The sequence below is a fragment of the Orbicella faveolata genome, unplaced genomic scaffold, assembly GCF_042242905.1.
Source record: "Orbicella faveolata isolate gen_17 unplaced genomic scaffold, um_ofav_v1 contig_36, whole genome shotgun sequence".
NCBI lineage: Eukaryota > Metazoa > Cnidaria > Anthozoa > Scleractinia > Merulinidae > Orbicella > Orbicella faveolata.
In genome coordinates this window covers 5,328,499-5,350,000 of record NW_028301565.1, presented here as the reverse complement: position 1 = coordinate 5,350,000, position 21,502 = coordinate 5,328,499, and the positions used below count along the sequence as shown (strand labels likewise).

General features: G+C 39.4%; 2 protein-coding genes across 4 annotated transcripts in view; both read left to right on the top strand.

Annotated features, from left to right (window-relative positions):
• The window catches only part of LOC110050783 (FAD-linked oxidoreductase DDB_G0289697-like), a 9,116-nt gene extending 8,968 nt beyond the window's left edge, over positions 1 to 148 (top strand). The window contains exon 8 of the mRNA XM_020756748.2: positions 1 to 148. This exon is cut by the window's left edge and continues 188 nt beyond it. Within this exon, the coding sequence (XP_020612407.2) occupies positions 1 to 32 (32 nt within the window). The 3' untranslated portion in view covers positions 33 to 148.
• Positions 149 to 2,602: 2,454 nt separating this feature from the next.
• Positions 2,603 to 21,305, top strand: LOC110050733 (LIM/homeobox protein Awh-like). 3 transcript variants are annotated; one of them, XM_020756658.2, is made up of 7 exons: positions 2,603 to 2,798; positions 13,723 to 13,788; positions 14,180 to 14,361; positions 16,792 to 17,018; positions 18,819 to 18,872; positions 19,620 to 19,922; positions 20,555 to 21,305. In XM_020756658.2, exons 1-6 carry the CDS (start codon positions 2,763 to 2,765, stop codon positions 19,901 to 19,903), a joined length of 849 nt encoding a protein of 282 aa, XP_020612317.2. In that variant the 5' UTR covers positions 2,603 to 2,762; the 3' UTR covers positions 19,904 to 19,922; positions 20,555 to 21,305. The 3 variants fall into 3 exon arrangements, with proteins under 3 accessions (XP_020612317.2, XP_020612315.2, XP_089131038.1); XM_020756656.2 differs by lacking the exon at positions 13,723 to 13,788; XM_089274912.1 differs by lacking the exon at positions 18,819 to 18,872.
• The last annotated feature ends 197 nt before the right edge of the window (positions 21,306 to 21,502 follow it).

Here is a 21,502-nt window from a genome sequence, read left to right as displayed (position 1 = left end):
AAAACATTAATATCGATACTAAAAAGGGTTAGGAAACTTTGTTTTATCGTTAGTTTTTAATGTATTGTTGTTCAGTGGTATTCACGACCCCACAAGCTTTGTAGCTTTAACTCTTATCGTGTCGAAATAAAGGTTTTATGTTATGTTATGTGATGCAGTCTGGTGAAACTACACGCAGCATTGTTAGATACCGGCCATTGTGTTTTCGGAATACGTTCTCAAGCGTTCATGCAAGTTCCATGTTTGTTGAGTTTGTTGTCCGCTGTATAACTTGCGAGGCTAAAAGCTCCTTGCCTTGTCGTGACAGTTTGCATTTTGTGGTTCGTATTGGCAACTTGAAACACACTGTAACGTATTTTTTTAATTTAAACAAGAAACGGTAAAAAGTAATAGTTTTTCGTTCCTGGCTCCTCGGCAACTCTGTGTAAGAAGTGTCACAGAATTCCGCAATAAAATTTCAAAACACGACAACCGACTTATTTTGATCCAAGAATTCTTGAGAATTTCAAAGATCCTGTTATTTTGACCCAACTTAACTGATACCCTATTGTCCATGACATGCAAATGACGATAACAGCGATAACGACGGCGCGCGCAGTGCAAATATCCAAATATGGTCAAACTAGAACAGAATCCAGGTTATTCCCCGCGACCTGCAGTCGTCATCTGACGTTCCCGTCCTGTTGCTATTAGGCTGATTTAGCAAGAGAACGGGAACGCCACTTGACGACGGCGCGCGCAGTACAAATACCCAAATATGGTCAAATTAGAACAGAATCCAGGTTATTCCGCGCGCCCTGCAGTCGTCATCTGACCATTTTTGGGTATTTGTACTGCGCGCGCCGTCGTCAAGTGACGTTCCCGTTCTCTTGCTAAATCAGCCTATTAACTTCTCGACAACGGCCAGTTAATCAACGAATGACGAACGGTCAATACAAAAGCCCCTTTTTACTGGAAAAGGTCACGAAACATGATCGGTACGGCACATCGTTGTTTCTGTTTTATTGATTTATTTTGAATTGTGACTTAATTATATGCTACAATAAGCAGAACAAGCATTATTAAAAAAATATAAGTGTTGCACCTCTGAAAAAAACGGGTGTCATATTGCACCCTTAGCTCCCCATAACTAGCCTGCAGAGCGGGCGTAATTTTTTTGCCTATTTTAGGCGAAAATACGCCAAAAAAAATTACGCCTGTTCTGCAGGCTACCCATAACGGCCACTTTCCTCTGTTGCAAAAGTGGCTGTTGTGGAGAGGTTCGACTGCATGCGCTTTCAGATCAAAAAAAAAAAAAATTCAAAAAGCGTTAGTATTCACCGAGAAACTGGACACAGTCGTTTTCTGCCGGAGGTAAAAGTTTCGTACTGATGGACAGTTAATTGATGTTCTCTCGAAACTTTGAAGAGTTACAACTCAAAGGCGATTCGTTCGACTGCAGTCAAGTTTGGTCACGCGGTTGAAAGATGAACTTATATCCGAAAAAAGCGTTTGGGGAAATTTTACAGTTCTAAAAATTACGAGGGTCACTGGTTTTTCAGTTATTGCTGTTGTGTGCTACCCTCAATAAATAAAGCTGATTATTATTATCATTATCATTATCATTATCATTATCATTATCATTATCATTATCATTATCATTATCATTATCATTATCATTATTATTATTACTATTTCGTCGAGAGTCATTTCTGTGTGGTTACTACGTGACTTTTTACGCAAATTTTGTGAAAGTTCTGTAACTTTTGAATGCACTAGAACAAACGAAAAGCCCAACACACTTTTCAAGCTGTTGGGTTCCTGACCGCGAGAAAAAGATTTCGGTAATTCATTTTCTAGAAAATCTAATAAATTTCTTAATAGCCAGATCTATAAGATTTAATTTGACATAGAGTTTAGGGGTTCCGTGATGTAATCGCGACGCGCTTCATCTGTTGAACTGGGGACACCTCTGTTACCTTATTTAAATTATTACCGACCGACTACCGACCCCGGGCTTACCTCTTTTTAGAGAACGCGGTAAAGAAGAGGTAACGGGAAAGACCATTGAGGAGAGAGGTTGTGACTTGTCAGTTCTAGTGACAGTGCAGGTCTAGGCAAAATCAGAAGTATTTTTCCCAGACTTTCTTTTTTTACTATCGAGCAAGAACAATTACACTTAAAAAAAAAAAAAAGAACAAGGAAAAAAAAAAAGATGCCTATTAACTTATAACTAACTACATATGCAACATGGCGGGCTCAATCAATGTTCGTGGTCAATTTGAATGGAAAGTTAAGGTCATAACCAACTCCTTCAAGCTTTCATCCTGTACAAGCATTATAAAATTTTACTTTACTTCTACTCTGTGCACAAGCTGCGCTTTTCTAGGAAATAACCTGTAATCAGGCGAATTTTTTCACGCTCGTAAATTGCTTACCCCAGTAATATAGAGAGAACACATAAGAAAGATCTAAGCTAAGAACAGCGTGGAAAAAAATTGACCCACAGCTGAGAGAAATGAACGAGGAAAACCAGGGAAACTGAGTAGACTAGAGGTCGAGATTTTCATTCTCAGTCTTTGTTGACAAAGCCAACAGACAGAGACTGGGTTCTAGTAAATAAAAATAGTCCGCCATTTTGGATATTGGATTCATGAGCGGAAGTTCTCCGAATTCTACCGTGTTTATTGTTCCGTACTTAACTCGAGTGATCACAAACATACTTGTTCGTGATCCTTTGGCAGCCTGAGAGTTATATGTGAGGAGTTCGGGCAGAGACTTTCATGGTGGGCCGACATCGGGAGCAAGCGGTTTTGCTGGTAAGTGACATTATTGTCGTGAAGCCGTATATGATCATACAGCTGTTTAGAGAGTCGATACCTTTGTCTGCTGTCAAGTCAGCAACCGAGGTTTCTAAACCAGGGTGATATGATTCGTCGGCGAATTCGTTTGTAAATCAGTAAACGATCGGGTTCAGATGTCATGTAACACAACTTAAAAGGTATTGAAGCCAGAGGAAACTTTGATTTTTATAGTCTTTTATAGTCTGTTCCAGTCAAATGATTTTATGTGATTTTCCATCCGGTGCACTTCGATCGTTCTTTCAATTTTAACTTATTGAATCACACGAGATAGGGGGCTGGAAAAAAACGTTGATCAGCACGTTCAGCCTTAAAGAATCTAAACAGAAGTTGATATTATTATATTTTATTAAAACTAGCATAGATAGGTTTTCAATTTTCATCGTTCGAACAGAGAGCGAATATTTTAAAATTGAATTCTGTCACGTACGCCTCAATTTAATATCGAGAAAAATGCCGTAATCTAGTGTTTGAATAAGGAAATACAGTGATATTTTTAGTTTCCTTTTTGTTTTATGTAGTCACATGAAAGTTCCAGACATCTTATAGAATACAATGACACATTTTATAAAAGGCAATGAAGTCTATTATTCGAATTACCAATTATTCATATCGCGTTTCAAGACGCTTTGTAAATTTGTAATGTTAATCTCAAAAATTAAACAACAAAACGATAGAGAAATCTCATTCTGAAGGGTTCAAATTAAAAATGAGTATTTCATGTACAGTGTAGACTGGATATTTTGACACATTTGACTTAAGTTCCCCAATGGCGTGAAGGAGAAGTTTAAGGTTTGCGCAAAAAATGTCTGCTGGAAAGTAAACATTAATCAGTGCTAAATTTTTGGTACTTTTGATTTTCTCTTTGGGTGCATGAAAGGAAGAAGAATCTTAATTATATTAGAATAGGCAAGGCAAATATGAGTCCAAATTATCAGGCCAATATTATTAGGTACGATGGGAACACGGGGCTTGTTGAGTCTGTTGAAGAACCAGGCATAATGTCCATATAGTCAGTAAGTCACAATTGGTTCGATTACAATAGAACATTTTCTATTATTGTCTCTTTCTTTGCTGACCATGCTCTGTGACTGTGTGATACCCTTTCAAAAGTTACTGGCTTCATGATATTACATGCTGTTCAACATTTGTTAGTAGATAAAAATGTTGGACTGTCTAAAGTAGGCTGTAGAATCTTCTATCGCTATTTTATTAATGCATGAATCTGACTACATTGTTTTTTTTTTAAACGACGCTCCCTGCATTGCACTGAGCAACCTTTAAAGTTTACATTCAACTCTCCTTTCTCTCATGGTAACTAATTCAATACTTTATGTTATTTGTTCTTTTTGTTTCATTACCCTTAGAAGTATTATGATAATAATCTGCTTAATATACTATTGGATAACAGAAACAAAACCACCATTTCTATGCTGTTGTATCCTCCTAAATAATCCTCTGATTGATAAGGAATGATGATAGCATGTTATTCTGCTCTAATCCACCTGATGGAGTACATATATAGAACACAAACTGTGGGTCCCATGTTTTCTACTAGAAAATGGTGACAAGGCACAGCCTTATTAGTTGTTCATTAATTGTTTTAGTTGACACCATTAGGATAGCGGTCCAAAACTTTCAATTTCAGTTATTTACTAGCAGTGAAGAGAGATTTCTTGCCTTCATCAAATACATAAAAAATACAAAGTTAAAACAGAGCTTTCAGGACTCGTCCAAACCCTTCTTCCAGTGGAAGTCTGTTGTGTAAGAGTTTGGCCTTCCTGATGGATAATCTTTACATGTTGACCAGTCAGTGGAATACGTAACCTTGAATTCAACCCCTAAAAGATGCGGCACATGTACGATTCGTTAAGGCTACTGCCAAATTGGTTCCTTCATTGTTTGTTTCAACTTGTAAAATATCATCATCGCACACACAAATCAGAGCTATAGTCCAAGTGTTCTTTATTTGCCAGTCTTAGTTTATACTATCTTGAGTATTGAATGATTTCCTCCCCGTATGGATAAAATAGGTGAATATTAAAAGGAAATTTGATGTCATTTCTCAATTCAAACTTTCATTCTTCAAATGAATGATAGTTTATTAGGGAAACTTGATTGAAAGCTCAACCTGGCTTCATGCAAATTCACATTCATGGAAATATTTTGGCTCCAATTATCAACAGTTAGTTGTTAAACACAGTGTTTTCTCCTCACTCTTCAAGTCACATGCTTTTTCAATCATCTTGCTGTACTAAAATAGACTCAGACATTACGGAAGGCATTTTATTGAACTCAGGAGGTTGTAACACTATGATAGACATTGATTCTGAAGGCTCCCTTTTCATTACATTATGCTCAGATATTCCTATGACATAATAAGGTCTGAACTTGAAAATATTATTTTCAAGTTCAGACCCATTAGTGCCCCTTTGGTTCGTAGCCTTGAATAAAAGAAAAACCCTTATAAACTGCTACAAGGCCAGGCAATAAGATCAAAATCAAGAAGTTGAGAGTTTCTTGCCGTAAAGACCAATATTGGCAATAAGTTCCTAATAAGTAACTGAAGAAACATTTCTGACATAACTTACAACAGCAAATTCTATCAAGCCACCTCACTTGTAAACCTCACTCTTTAACCACCCCCTGACCCTTACACTAGAACACAGTTTCGGGGGGGGGGGGGGGAGATTAAAGATATCAGAGCTTAATTATTAAACCCTCTTATCTGTTATATCCCCCACCCCATGCCCCACACCCATGTACTTTCTCAAGATGGCATGCCAAAGCAAATTAAGAATCAAATCTTAATTTCAGATAACCTTTATCTCCCCAACACTGTTACTTTTCACTGTTACCACTGCCATTTCTGAATATATGAAATATCATATATTTGAACTGCGGAGAAAGATATGATGACACGATTGATCATTGCAGTTATGCACACAACTTAAGCAGTTGAGAAATTAAAGCTTGAAAAAAATAAAATTTAGGCCTGAATGGGATTTGAGCCCATGACCTGTGCGCTACCAGTGCAGTGCTCTACGAACTGAGCTATCAAGCCATCTGGGAGCTGGTCAGTATGTGAGTTCATGATATACCCGTAGATGATGAAGAATACAACTGAATATATGAAATATCATATATTTGAACTGCGGAGAAAGATATGAAGACATGATTGATCATCACAGTTATGCACACAACTTAATTAAGCAGTTGTGAAATTAAAGCCCCCCCAGAAAAATTCAGGCCTGGACGGGATTCGAACCCATGACCTGTGTGATACTGATGCAGTGCTCTACCAACTGAGCTCTCAATTCATCTGTGGGCTGGTCACTTTGCGAGTTCGTAATATACCCGTAGATGATGAAGAATACTGAATTTTTCTTATCACTTGATGCATTTGAAATAGAAGAATAAGGCATAGTTAAAAGGTGTTAAATATCATAAAGTGTCATTTCCTATAAGTGTATCAACTGCTTTTGTCGCCCATTGTAACTTGGTGCTCATTCTTTATATTATGTATGATGCCATTTTCTTATTTTCAGTTTAGATGACTCTTTTGTGGTAGACCACTAGTAGTCCATCTTTCGTTTAGTCTGTCGAGCGAGACCGTAAATGAACTGTTAGGAACAAATGGCCGCGTGAAATCCTGGGGATGAGACACGCGTGAAAGGACTTCTCCCTTCTCGCCCCCAGGATTTCGCTCGGCCATTTTTTTTAACGGTTTTCTTTCGCGTCAATCACGAAGGATTTTGCGAAAGAGGGGCTACTCGTACATGTAGCCTACTTTTGTGGTCATACTTTTCTTAACAGCAAAAGCTGCATCATGAAATGAAGAAAGGCCAACAGTTTGTTTGTATGTGACCTTGTAGTAACATATGTATTTTAATAATGCATATTTTGCTTTGCAACTGGCTTCTTTCATTCTTTTGGATGAAGTAGGGAAATCTCTGAAATTTTCTTCCTGTGTCAATGAGAAGTAGACATCGCTTGATTTGCTTAGTGGTGTCTTTAATACACTGTTTAGTCTACAATGAGAATAAGGTTCGACTTGTACTAGCCTGGGTGACCGTGCTTCTTTATGTACTTATTTTCGAGACAAACACTCGGTCCGATTGGTGTTGACGCAGTAGTTTTTGGTAGCGTCCACACTGCACCGGAGAAATTTAAAAACGCAGCTTTATTTCTCCAATAGACCATTTCACAGTTGTCTGCTCAGTGACCTGGCCTTTGTATGGCAGCGAGGCTAGAGTTGACCTTGTTTTGATACAGACCTCACTGCTTTTGTCATGTAAATGCACCTAGTTAGCAGCAGAACAACTTGTTTTACACAACAAAAGCAGTGAGGTCTGTATCAAAACAAGGTCAACTCTAGCCTCGCTGCCATACAAAGGCCAGGTCACTGAGCAGACAACTGTAAAATGGTCTATTAGGCCTACCATCCACACTGATCCGTCACGAAATGGAGCTTTTCGAAAACGCTCTTCAAACTGGGGGAATTTGAAACCTGCCGGCTTTCCGATTTTGTGTGGATGGACAACATTTTGAAAACGGAGCTTTTCGAAAACGATGGCGTCGCGATAATCAAGTGATTTCCCCGACCGAGTTTTCCTCAAACACATATCCAAAATGGCCGGTGATTGCTGCGTATTTAGATTCTTCCGGCGTAGTGTGGACGGAAAACATTTAATGCGTTTTCAGAGTGAAACCTCCGTTTTCAAATTCCTCCGCCGTAGTGTGGACGAGACCTTTGTAATTTTCGGTCTGGTTCTGATTGGATAACAAGATTCGGAAATTCTTCAATACTTTTTTCCCTGTTGTTCCGGCTGCGCAGCTGGCGCGATTTCACCTATCAGTGCTTTGTTTCAGCGGTGGAAGGAATTTTCTCTCGCGGCTTTTATCTGTTCGTGACTCCGTTCGTGAAAATTCCCGCGCGCACTTTGCCACCGTGAGCACTCGCGCGCGGATTCCCGCCAGCTACACCTTCTGTTGTTTTCTGTATTCGGCTACGCACGTGTAAAATAGTATGAGAACCAACAATGTCGAGAAGCGTTTCTTTCTTTCTTTGATCGTTTCAACTTGTGTCTGATTGTAACTTCCTTGGCCAGGATGCAAAAGTACGTGCACGTTTAAGTTGACTTAGTATATTTTTAGGTAATACTTATTGTGTATATTTTGAATTTCCATTTTTAATATACTGTGTCCCAAATTAGCTCCTTGTCACTTAGGAGCTAGATCTTCAACTGACACATAAATAATGTATCCTCTTCTTCTTCTTCTTGCGATGAATTTCGTTCACGTTGATCTTGATCAAATTCTCACACATGCGGAGAGCGCCCAATTTATCCGACCAGAAACATTCAAATGACTTTTGCAACTTACTCTTCCGAATAAACATGAGAGTGTACTTGGCTACCCCACGCAAGTCTGTTTGCAAGTTCATATTTTCAGTTTTTTGACCACAGCGGTGAAATCGCGCCTTTCTGTTCCCCTGTTAATACGACTATTCTTTTATTACGGCCACTCTTTTGGTCCAAGGAAAAATCTTAGTGAGCAATTGTCCTTTAATGTGACCACTTCTTTAAAACGACCATATTCTTATGGGCCAAAGGCTGTGGTAATGACGGAGTTCCACTATACTCGCATCTGCAGGTGCCGATAATGTCGTGTACATGGTAAACAAACTCCGCGGCGTTCAAACATTCCGTGATGTGATGAGGGGTCTGAATGGTCCTGAATGTCTTAATTCATGCTGGTGTTTCGAAAAGAGACGAATAAAAGCGATATGAAAGAAAAATCGATTTTTAAATCTGACATATTTTTTTTTGTCAAATGAATGCATGTTAAACGATTTTTACAGTTAGACTTGGACGAAATCAAAGAAACACTGCACGATCAAACGGGATGGTCGAGGTTACTGATCCGAGATACGCCGGCTTTTGCACAAAGCGACGAAGGGCGTACAGTCGCCAACACTTACTTTGTGTAAACGTAATCCTTTACATTTAGCAGTAAACCGCGCTGTTTTGCCTCCCAACCAACCTACTCACTCTTGTGCTCATAAACCTCTTGATAAGGTTCTGATCAAAACTTCTTAAAATGTTCCCTGCCGTGAAACTGCACGACTTTAAGTTTCCGCCGGCCTTCCTTTTGGGCGAGACTGTCTTTACAAAGAATTGGACTTCCACGCAAACATACGCGATACGCTTTCTGTAGTTGTCTTGCTATGGGTGTCAGCAACATCTTTGCGGCGTTTGTCTCCCCGGCGTGAAAATAAGGGCGAAAAATGGAAAAGTTGTCCCATATTTCCTGTCAAGTGGAAGTTCGATGAATGAAACGCTGTTTTCTCCGTGATGATGCTGTTTGTTTGTTTGTTTGTCTGTATATTTTCTTCGATGGAAGTACTTAGAAACCTTACAGCTTACAATTTATTTTAGACTGTTGGCATTTTGTTAACGGGAAAAAAGTCGCATAATTACATTCGCCGCGGCGTTGCTATCCGTGTTTTCGTTCGGTCTTCTTTCCGTTATGAATACCGCCACATGTAAAAAAAAAAATTGTTTCTTCGCTCTTAAAAGTTTATTGCGCAGTAATGGCAAAGCAGTGAGAAAGCAATCAGTAAATTAAGGGACTTAACTCATGATTTAACTATAGCCAGAGGAAAAAAAAAAGTTGTGTTTTAGGAATTTTATAAATCGCGGTAGTTTCCCAGGTGTATGGCGCAGCAGCGGGTCGTCTTTGTACCGACGCGTTATTTTCTCTTTTTCGCTGTTTTTCTTGTTGGTACCGCCTTTGTTCGGTTCTGCTCATAGCGCCAATCTTTGAGTTTATTTTGCCGCCCGCTTAAGGTAATGCGCCCGCGCCTCGGCCTAAGATTGTCACCTTGTAGTTTGCAGGCGTTGGTCTGTCCGCATTACAAGATCGAGTCACTGCGTGCGTTTGAATCAGCGGGAGAGTTTGCCTTGAAATATGTCTATACTCTGTGTCAAAGAGGAGTGTAAAAGGATGAAATGTTTCCAGGTAACCTTATTTTCTTTAACGTTATGCCTGTTTGAGTACACCTTTGCGCGCAAAAGTGTTATTCTCGGCCAGGCAAAGTTTGGTTTGAAACTTTGATCGTCTTGTAATGGCGGAGTTTCCCTGGGAACGTTCGGTTTTTTCGCGCTGCTAGTATCAGTTTTAAAGCACATAACTTAAAATTAAGTCGAATATTTTGGTTTAAATACGAACAGGTCGTTGTTATGCACAGTATACTCGGCAAACGAGACCAAAATTGTAAAAAAATCCCGTCTTTATCTCACGAGTGTTTTGATATGTTAGACACTTCGTTGTTGGTGTTTACAAAGTTCTTCTGCACCAGAAGTCGTTGCAGCTTTTACAGACAGGGGTCAAATTGACTTAACATAGCAAGTTATTAACTTATTGTACAGTTTATTGAGGGAAGCCTTTCTTTGACGAGAGAATTCTAAGTATTGTAGGCGCTGTTCGGTTTTCTCTGGCACGCGTCGCTTGTTCTCACTCAGGTATTTGTTTCGTGTAGTATGCATTTGTCCTTGCAGCACAATAGTGGTAAATGTAACTAATATAAGTTCTCTATAGTTAAGCCCTTGGTTGCTTTAGAAGTAATACGCTTCATACAGCCTTTTTCTGCTTGTTTAATCTTTGAAACCGAAAGGAAAATTCGTGTTTTGACAACTGCGTTGGTTCATGTAAGGAATGATCGCTTCAATTTACTTCGTTTTGCTTTGATATTATTATTGTTACCTCTGACTTTTTACAGCTTCATTTGTTGTTCCACCGGTGCGTGGATTACTTCAGTCATCATGCGTTTTATAATTTGATTGCATTGATTGAGAGCAATTTATAATTGGTCGTCTATAGAATATATCTATGGCATAACACAAACACAAGTTAAAACCTCGTCGATATTCTACTCGGGTTTTAGGTACACCTGCATGCTTTTTTTAACTGGCACGTGCAGAGCGTGAAATTATCCTGAATAGATTTGAAATAACATCATTTGCCATTTTTGTAAATTTTTAGATTGCTGAACGTTGCAAGGAAAAAAAAAAGCTCTTCGACACGATTAATTCTCAGATTACTTGTCAAGTGTTTATTTGTTTTATACTTAAACTGAACTTACGTAACAATTTGGGTCGAAATCTGTAGTTCCATTTTAAACGGCTCAATGATGCTTCGGTTCGAATTAACGTCTAATCAGTGGGAATTGATTTTGATGAAATTAAAACTCACCTATTTAGTTTGGAATAAGAATGCTAAATCTTTTCTAGTTTCAGTTTAACATCTGCTCGTCATGTCTGACTGTTTTTTTAATCTTTTTTTTTTTTTTGTTACAAATCTTTCTGTGAAATCATGTTTGTTCCTGCTTTATTTTGAGCTTTTACAATTGTCCATCGATTTTTCTGTAAAAGTTTACCCCGTTCGCTAGCATTTGCTTAGCCCTGTGGCCTTAACTTCTGTCATAAATTTTGAAGCATTGAAATCTATCTCGATTTGTTTCTTTTGTTTTCAGAGTACTCAAAGGTTGTTATTTGAACTGTTTTTACTCGTTAAAGCATTGGCTGTTTTAAGTAAAGAATATCTTTATTGTTAAAATTATCGTGTTTGAATCTCTTAAATTTTTCTTGCGATTCAAATCACCAAAAGTACAAGAAGCGTTTCTTTTATCACTGTTACATGTTAACTGAAGCTCTCTTGGTATTACCAATATTTTCAATGTTGTTTTGGTTCTTAGAATTACTTCTGATCTTTGATTTGGTCGACGTTTTTAAATCATCTGTTTTTTAGATTGTCTAATGCTCTCTTCTGGTGTTGCTGTTTTTCTCTGCCATGACTTTATTTGCTCCACTCGCTTCCACTAGCCAGTTCTTGCTTCCTACTTCTTTTATTGTCTCACAACACGGATTCAATCCAGGTCTTATCAATTATTCATTACCAGAAGCCTTTTCAGTGGAAACAATTGCCCCCAAAAATAAAACCGCGCTTTAAATACCGTTATATCCGGTGGCGAAACAAATTAAGACCCAATTGACACCTGCTCACCCTGAAATTTTCTTGTGATCTCGCAAAAATGGGAAGATGTCTTGAAACGAACACCATCGCTTTTATAGATCATGTTTCTAAAAACCTGCGCTTCCTTAACCCAAAGCGTAAAGCATTAAAACCATAGTTCTAGTTGATTATTAAGCAATGCTTCCAACTTAAATGTGTCTAGACTTAACGTTAATCAAGTCCGCTATCTTAAGTTGTTAACTTTTTGGTTTATGTATAATCGTAGTTTTATTTTGGGCAGTACGGTGCCGTTACACTGGCATTTTTTTTTGTTTCAGAGCACGTTACTCAGCCCACGCGTTATATTTAAGAGAAAAATATTCCAGAAATTCGTTGCTTTTGTTATTAACGTTTATAAAGAATAACTTTGAATGCAAATTTTTAAAATGATTTTTCATGCCTCTCTGGTGTTACAAAATGCCAGAAATCGCTTCTTTTGCAAAACAAAAGTTAAGTAAATCTACTTAATTGTTGCGTTAGAGCGAACTGTCAGCAATAAGGGTATAATTAAAATTGAGCCATCCGGTCTCGAAAAAAATTTTTTCAATCTTTTATTTCACCTTTCCTGTCAGTATTACAATGGTGAAAAAGGCTGCAGTCTTGCGAGGAAGCACATACTCACTCGAAATGTTTGTCTGACGTTAAATGCTTGGAATAATGTGTCCTTGAAGTTGTCATATTGCATATCGTTCTTCGATATTTTCTTTGGTTCAGTTTAAGAACTGATTTGTGATATCACCAGTCTATAGTTCAATCGACAGCCTACCGTTTGCACTTGTCCCTCGCATTTCGAAGTGAATCGGCTAATCCGTTTACGAATCGTTCGTCAAAAACCAACTGCGTGGTAGAGGTGTTTCGCTTTTTAAAACCGCTGTATAAGTTAAATTGCCGTTAACTTTAAACCTTAAATGGCAGCCTGTGTTTCAGGAGGCCAGCTTCAGGAAGCTCTAGTTGAAAGAAGAAGCGCGAAAATTCGTGCGTGGCTTTTAACTCTGGTTGACCAAAATTTTGTTTTGTCCAAAATAAGGTGCTTTTAGGATTCGTGGTTTACACCATACAGCTGTAGTTCCATTTGAAATATTGACGGCGTTTATAAAAGAAATAACCTGTCATTGTAGGTAACCTTCAGCACTGTGAATTTATTTCTCGTTTTGTCATTTGATTATGGTGTGTGTGGCTCTGAACAGACATCCGGCGTTGTTTTTAACTTTACCGCGTTTTGAGCGGTAAAAAGTGAACGCCAAAATGGGTGTTGGAGTATTGTGCTCGACTTTAACACTTTCAACGCGGTCTGCCACTCATGCGGATAGCTCGTATGTGAATTTTGTAAACAAAGCACGGAGTGTCTTAAAAGATATCTAAAATTGCACGCTTAAGAAGGGATTATTTAGTGTTGACCGCATTTACATCGAAATAAAAGTTAAACTGGGGTTCCTTGCGTAGCCTGTCCTAGTTTGGGACAGACAAGCTGAGGCCCTGAATTTAAAGCGAGCATCACTTTAGCAATATTTGTCCATTTCAAAACAACTTTCATTGATGAATGCAACACAAAGGGAAGCAACATTTTGTGTGTTATATCGATTTCCCTGAGGACTTGTGCCCCGCCCACCTAGGTAGTTCGTCCAATCATGCCACAGAGCACCCTAATTATCATGTCATGTTATATTGGCCTATTTGTAACCTGCGAGAGTTCGAACAACTTTGAGTATATAGCGGGTGGTTTTTGGTCAGGCCCAAAGTCGCTCTAAATACTTTAAACAGCCCTTGCCGCACTGTCTTCGTCCTAACCTTGTCAACCTCTCGCCAGATGACCACTGCTTGCGAGGAGAAGTCTGCGGCGAATTTTACTCGCGAAGTTGGCGAGCAGTCTTCGGTGAGTCAACGCTTCGGATGTTTGCGCTAGTATTTATTACTGTAACATGGTTGATTGCGAGTTTCATGTGTGCTCGAGAAGCTGTTGTGTGGGGAATTATTTGTTTACCTTCCTGGACAAAAGTTGCGTCTTGTTTGCATGATGGACTGAAACGAACACAGTGGGATGTCGATTTCAAGAATCCCCTGGGCAACTTTGGAGTTCCTGAGGAAGTTAAAAGCTCTCTCCGTCCCCAAATAAATATATTTTTATTTATTTATTTATTTTTTCAGTCGAAAGCCCTGAGGGCAGATTTCGAGGACACGTTTACACTGATTAGGAAGAACTCGCTCGCTACAACGGAGGGATGGTTGATTCGATTGACGTTAACGTGTGTTTTTCGTGTTTCCAGGTACACGGTGAGAAATGCGCAGGTTGCAAAGGCAGAATTATGGATAGATACCTGGTTAAAGTCAGCGGCAAAGCTTGGCACACGGGTTGTCTGAAATGCTGTATATGTGGACTGGAACTCGGCAAGGAAGCAACGTGTTATACCAAAGAAGACAAAATTTACTGCAAAACCGACTACGCGAGGTTTGTTTATTTGCGTGTTCATTGATTGTGGTACCTTTGCAAGAGTTTGTGTTTAGTCTTTGAATTTCACTTACTGCGAGCCTCTTACAGTCGTGAACAACATGTTTACCGATCGCTTCCACGCGACAACCATGAAAAAAAGAATGGAAAAAAATAAATAAACAATCGCGGAGATTTAATTTGAAGTAGCGATGGGTTAAGCTTGGGGTATTTTATAATTCGTGTTTATCGCAGTGGTGTTTAAACCAGCCAAGGTATAAAGCGGTTGGTAAAAAAATGATATTTGTTGGTCTTTTATTCTAATTACTTTCTCTGGTCACAATTTGCCTCAGGGTGAACGTTAATTTACGTTCATCGTGTTTTGAGACATTTGCAGGTTTCTTTAGGTTTTTGTTAAGTTTCTGTTTCCATTAGGAAGGGAGTGAGAATTACTTTTGCTATCCTAATTTGTACTCTAGTGTTTCGCGCACCATTAATGTGCAAATTTCGTAGTTTTCCTGACCTAACCGAATTTCCTGTTCACCATCAGAACAGAGAAACGCTGGCGTCGGTTTGTGATATAACAGTATGAGGCGAATTTTAAAGATTAGTTTCGATTAGAAAACCCTCCGTATACTTTTATTGAATTGGAACGTTTTATTTGCATTCTGGTGTTTAATTTTTAGACGCTTTCGCCAAGAGCCTGTTGAACCGTTAAACAATGAAATGCGATCCCAATGTACTCTCCTGGTTTTTTAGTGCTAAGTTAAATAAAACTCCGCGGGACATTACATTAACTATACCACAACTGTGGTCTTTTATGTAACTACCAGATTATTCCGTAATCCCCAAGCACGGCATCTCTAACAATAGCAGTTTTGACTGCTACAAATAGCATTCGAAACGCGCTCTCCTTAGCTTTTTCTTTGGGAAACTTTGGCGGTGATAAAACGGAAGCCCTAGGAGTGCGCAGAATTAAGGGATTCTTACTTTTTGTGGCTCAAAAGCCGTCGCTTTATTGTCGTCGGAGCGACTGCCCAAAAGACAAAGTGCTTGCATGAGTAATGTGTTTGATCCGTTTTATCGGTTTCACGAGCAATATTAAAAATCGGAGTTTTCGCGGATTTTGCGTGCGTTTTATAATACGCGCATGCAAATGTATATATTTATATAGTTTTTTCCCTTCGTCGCAAGCCTAAACTGGTAGGTACTCGGCAGATTGTGTAAAATTGCGTTCTTTGAATTTCCTGGCCCTGTGACGATAGTTAGAGCTAAAGAAAAAAAAAAAAACCACCTGCCTAGTACGTGTGAATGTAAACATAGCGAACTGCGTTTGAAATGCAAACTTGCAAATTATTTTTCGCACCTTCTACCAGTGACCTTATTTGTGTTTGAAAGTGGTATGACTTAATCATTGCAGCGAAAACACAAGATATTCGAAGATCGCATTTCTTGGAAGTTTTTGTGCCAGATGGAAATGAAGAGATCCCTTCGGAGTATTGAAAATTGAGAGAGTGATCTATCTATATTTTTGTCCAGCACACAAGAAACAGTTTAAGAACTCTTTTTTGTAGACATGCGATCACCTTGGTGCCATTTGGTACATATGGTTTTGGTTCCGTTTGGAAACATTTACCCAAAACTCGGTTGGTCGGGTGTGTTGCCAGAAGCGATAATTTCTTTTACCTGTTGCCTAGTAGTTTTAAAGTTAATAATTTCAGCCCTGAATATTAAGAAAAAGTAACGATAAAAGTAGAACAAAACAAAACACCTATTACGATAAAGAGATTGCGCTTCAGACATCAAAGGCACGGTTGAAAGCGAACCTCGTGGTTAAGCTGTATTCAGAAATTGAAGGAAAAGATATCCATGGTGTTGTTCGTAATTCTGGAGGTTTCAGTGCATCTTACGAAGAAAATCGTGGTCTGGAAATCAAAAAAGTTCACTGAAACTAATCGAAATAGTTTTCGTGGGCAGCTGAATCCCTTAGTGATGAATGTGAAGGAAAAGAACGAGTTCCATTCGGCCTCGTTATGACTTTCTTTAATAACTGCAATTAATATTCTAGTGATGTACCTCAAGTTTGTGTGTAGTTTCCACCGCTTGTGTTTTCGTTCTTGTTGTTATTGCTTTCTCTTGTATTTACTCGGCCACTTATGTTCGAATTGCCGAGAATCCCTCTCTCCAGAACCGTCTCTGCATGATACACGCTTCGTTGAAAAGTAAGCTAACTGAGACTGTTGTCCATTGTCTGACCGCCAACAGACACCATTCATATGTCAACTCCAGTACAATCAGAATAGTAAACCTTCTTTGCTATACAACAGTGCAGAAACAACATGTTTTACGCGCCATAACATAGCTTTATCCCACCCTTACCTCCCCCCTTTTTGTACGAACACGCGGCCTTATCGAGGATTACATTGATCTTTGTTATTATTTCAACTACAGACAGTTCGGCACGAAATGTGCTCGATGCGGACGAAGTATCCACGCCAACGATTGGGTGAGGCGCGCGCGAAGCAGCGTGTACCACCTCGCGTGTTTCGCGTGCGACGCGTGCAAACGGCAACTTTCCACCGGCGAGGAGTTCGCGCTCAAGGAAGGACACGTTCTCTGTAAATTACACTACATGGAGAGTCTGGAAGTCTTCCCATCCGACAACTCTTCGCAAGAAGGTGAGTTTGTTTTGTGCTTTGTACTCAATGTATGTCTACTATTATCGGCTCCTTTTCGAAGAAAAAAAGACCACAACAGGATCACTGTACCATTGAGTTGTACGATACTTTTTTCATTCTGCTTACTCCGTCAAATTTTGCTTAAACAAAAAAGAACATAAAAAAGAACATAGTTACTTCTTTTAAGTATGTAAAGAAAGACTGGGTTTTTGTGAAAAAATAAATAAATAAATACTATAAAAGTCGGTTTACACTGATAATCATTTCGCTTAAATCAAAACGCGTGCCCTCAGTTCTACTTGAAGCTTAATAAAGCTCAATTTGTGAACAATTCCGGCACTTTTGTGGTGTACACCTTGACCTACCCTACACCTCGTCAAAGTTTTGCCATTTTACAAAACAGATAATCGGGAGGCGTCTTGAAAAGTTTGCTTGATCAAAAGGCGCATTCGCGTTTCTGTCACTGTATAAAAGGGTATTGCTTCCAAACAGGTTCTTTCAATCGTCTGCGCAATTAGTCGTTTTTAACTGGTCTGAAGTTTATGATTCTGTCTGGAGAGGACCGCCATTTTTTTACTCATTTATGTAAGTGTGTTCGTTTATTCTATGTTAACAGTCGGTTCAAATTGTTAGCCCGAGAATAAATACTGTACCCTTGCGTAAATTTATTTTTTATTTTTATTTCTATTTTTATTTTTTTTTAAAAAAAGCGATTTTAGCTTTTGCGATTAACAAAGCTTATTGACAATCGAAACTACGCGTATTTGGAGTTGGCGGCAGGTTGGTCTTTACATTACAAAAGCGTATTTTAGAAGAACGGTATGAAGAAGACCTTTTCGGAGGTGTGAAATTGAAGTCTTATTGTGCCGATTCTCAGTTTCGGTAATTAACGTACATTTATAATTAATGGAACTTGCGGCCTCTTTAACGGCACACAAAGCTTGCACAAGGCAGCTGGCGGGTAGGATCTGTGTACGTCAAAACCGTGAAAGAACAGGAAGGCAAGACGCATAACGCATGTTAACGTAGCGCAAAAACACGCACGAAACTAGAAATTGCGCGAAAAATCGTACAATCAAGGGTTTTGATCGTTCCAGTGTTAAAATTGTTTCAAAATCAGCGTGCGCAAGTATGCGTTTTGAACTGTGAAGTCTGGTTTAAGACATTAAAATAATATCCGAATGTCCGCTAATAACTCGGGTTTAATAATTATGAAGGTATTACAGAGCAAGGCTTATTTCCTAATTACTTTTTATGCCAAAACGTATTCCCTAAATTTTCTAAACAGTATTCAACAACTGTCATAAAATATATGTAGCCTCAAAATTAACAGTTTTATGAAGTTTACGATCCGCTTAACATAACTGGTGTTTATTTTTAACTTATAACCCATAACATTTTTATATTTAACAGCAGTTATGTAACCTCAAATAACAAAGCGCTCTATTGATCTTTCGCATTTACTTTGGTTCTGCCGGGATTTCCACGCTAGCTGAAGGCCCAGGTCAAACGTCGAACTTCACATGAGACGAACTAAATTGAGCGAATTAAGTTCGTGATAAGTTCGACGTTTGACTCAACCGAGTTCGTCTGACTGAATTTAGATCGACCAACACGTTCTATCCGTCTGAAGCGGAAATGTCATTTGCTTTGCGTTTTGATTGCTTCATTGGGTTAACTGTGTAATTTGTGATTGGCCAGAGTGATTGCTTTGGTTTTGGTTTTACAACGCCCAAGTGAAAACCACTCTAGTGGTGCTGCGCAGTAGCTTACTCTCGAATCTTTCTTTGTCCTCTTCAGTGACCCTTTCGTTCTGCACTCAAAGTGATGGAGGGATTGAGGACATGATACAAGGTGATTGACCTGCACGTATGTTCAGTTTCAGCTTTACTCCCACTTTGGAAAGCAGTAAAATGTCTTCTTTTGCTATGATTGGAGAAATCTTACAGTCTAAACAAAATAAACTTCAAAAGTTGACGGTATATTGTCACCACAAACTGTAGTCAATCCCTCTATGTGCATGGTCATGGCCCCAAGCACTATTTATATATGGCCCCGTCATCTTGAGAGTTTATTGCACTGATATTAAGGGCTTGTGCCCTTGGTTAATGCATTCTTCTGCCTAATCAAGATAAACTCTTCACCCTTAGTTGCGATGGGTGCTTTTAAAATGCAGTGTTCCATAACTGTGATTATGCCGAGATTGTCGTTCCTTCAGTTCGACTGTTGTTCAAAGGACGGGTAGTGTTTTCCAACAGTAAACATTAAACCACAAAAACAAAACTACATCCACTGTGATTGGAAATCGCAGCTAGTTTTGTTTATTGAGAGTTTCATCAGGTGGCGTTGACTGCAATTTGCGCTGACTATGGTCTTGCGACTGGAGCGAAATCCTCGACTTAAGCTGCCGGCGAGAAATGCGTCTCCCGGCTGTGCCGGGGTCAGTTGGATTGAGCGAAAGGTCGACTTGTTAATCTTGCTAGCTTGGACATAAAAAGACTCGCGTTCTACCCCAGGAGGAAAACGGGCCGGATCTTGGCTTACTTATACAATTTGGCTGTGAAGTTGAAAGTCTTATATTGGTCTTTGTTCTTTGATTAGATGCTGATAGCGAAGACTCGCCCTCAAGCGGAGGAATTCTGAAGTGCCATAAAACCAAACGAGTGCGCACCACATTCACCGAGGAACAACTTCAAATCCTACAGGCTAACTTCAACATCGACTCCAATCCCGACGGGCAGGACCTGGAACGAATCGCCCAGCTAACCGGTCTTAGCAAGAGAGTCACGCAAGTGTTGTTTCAAAACTCGCGCGCGAGACAGAAAAAGTACGGTACGCCACTGTTCTCTGCAAGTCCAAGAACGCCGAGCTCTGCTAGCTTTTGATCCTTGGAAGGGATCCTAGGTAAGCAAACTTGAGCGAGAAACTAAAATTGCTCGCTTTTCTCCGCGGGAGTCGTGGTGGCCTCATGGTTAGTGCGCTCGTCTCCGGATCGAGCGGTCCGTGTTCGGGGGTATTGCGTTGTGTTCTTGGGCAAGACACTTTACTCTCACAGTGCTTCTCTCCACCCAGGTGTATAAATCGGTACCGGCTAACTTAATTCCTGGGGGTAACCAGCATCCCATCCAGAGGGGAGTAGATATACTCCCAGTCACTTCATGCTAAACCGGGATAACCTCTGGCCTGATGGGCCACTTTGCTCGCATGCAGACAAATCTTAGTAAGATGGTCACTGGCTTTAACTCGTGTGCATCTAAGGACAAACCTCATAACTAAATAATAGATTTGTTTTAGAAAATGTATGATAAAACGTTGTAAGAATTTCGGTGGTATTTTTAGGAAAAGGACAAGCTGGTGGTTTGTTTTCCTCTTGACTTAGTGGATATTTCTGTATTCATCCGTGTTCTGTATACGGGACACGCATACACGTTTGCATGTTTCGAAATCGTTAGTTAATCTATACAGAATTGCCGACCACGTTATAGCTCTTAGATACTGAACTTTTTCATTGCCTAATTGTCATTCCTTTTTTGTAGATTATAAAGAATTTAAATATCCATGCCATCAGCATTTATCACAGCATCCCGCGCGCAACAGTTACGTCAGTCAGTCAGTTTACAGTCCTCCAGACCAAAACCGAACATCACCAGGACAACTGAGAAGGAACCGCTGCTGTTTACGTTGTAACCTAACGAAAAAATCACCCACTTAGTGGCTGTGAACATGGGAGAAGTTCTGAAATGATGGTTTTAAACAATTCTTATTTTGACGGCGGCCAAGAAAAAAAGCTTAAAAACGTTTGAATTTAGAATTCAAAGCGACTTTTATCTTTCGATCGTGAGATGGCGGTTCGCCTATAGGGCTGGAGATAGGGGTGGGAGGTTAAACAGGCTGTTAACTTGTAAATCATGGCAAGTTCTAAACTGACCATTAACATTTGAATTGCTAGTCTTGTAATTTCAGTAAGTTTATAGTCCAAAACACATAGAGTAACTTGGTTCGACTTGGCTCTTGGTTTTGACGCAGAACAGGACTGGCTCGTGTTCTCTCACAAAGCCTGCCATCGAAACGTTGTAATATATTGCCCAGAACATAAACCAAATATTTAACGCTCTTATTCAAGAAACGAATGTACTATAAATAAAAGATAGTTGGTAGCTAAGTGTAAATTTTGTCCGTACAATATCAAAGTACCTCCTAGACGAGGTGATAAATTGAGAGCTAGCTGCAGTGCACCTGGTGCCTTTGCAAGTTGCTATTAAAAAAGTCTTACTTCTCTCAAAAGAACTGTATGTTGTCTGAACAATATTTCAGGAATGGAACTGGAAGTGATAGAGACTAAAACTTAAGTGCTCGCTTTCTCTCGTGAGCGAGCGCAAATTACGCCTAAAGGTTAAGGAATTAGTCATATGTCAATATTGGTGCATGCTATGAAATTTCGCGCCTTATCGAGTGACTGGGAAGGGAACCGTCGTAGATTACTC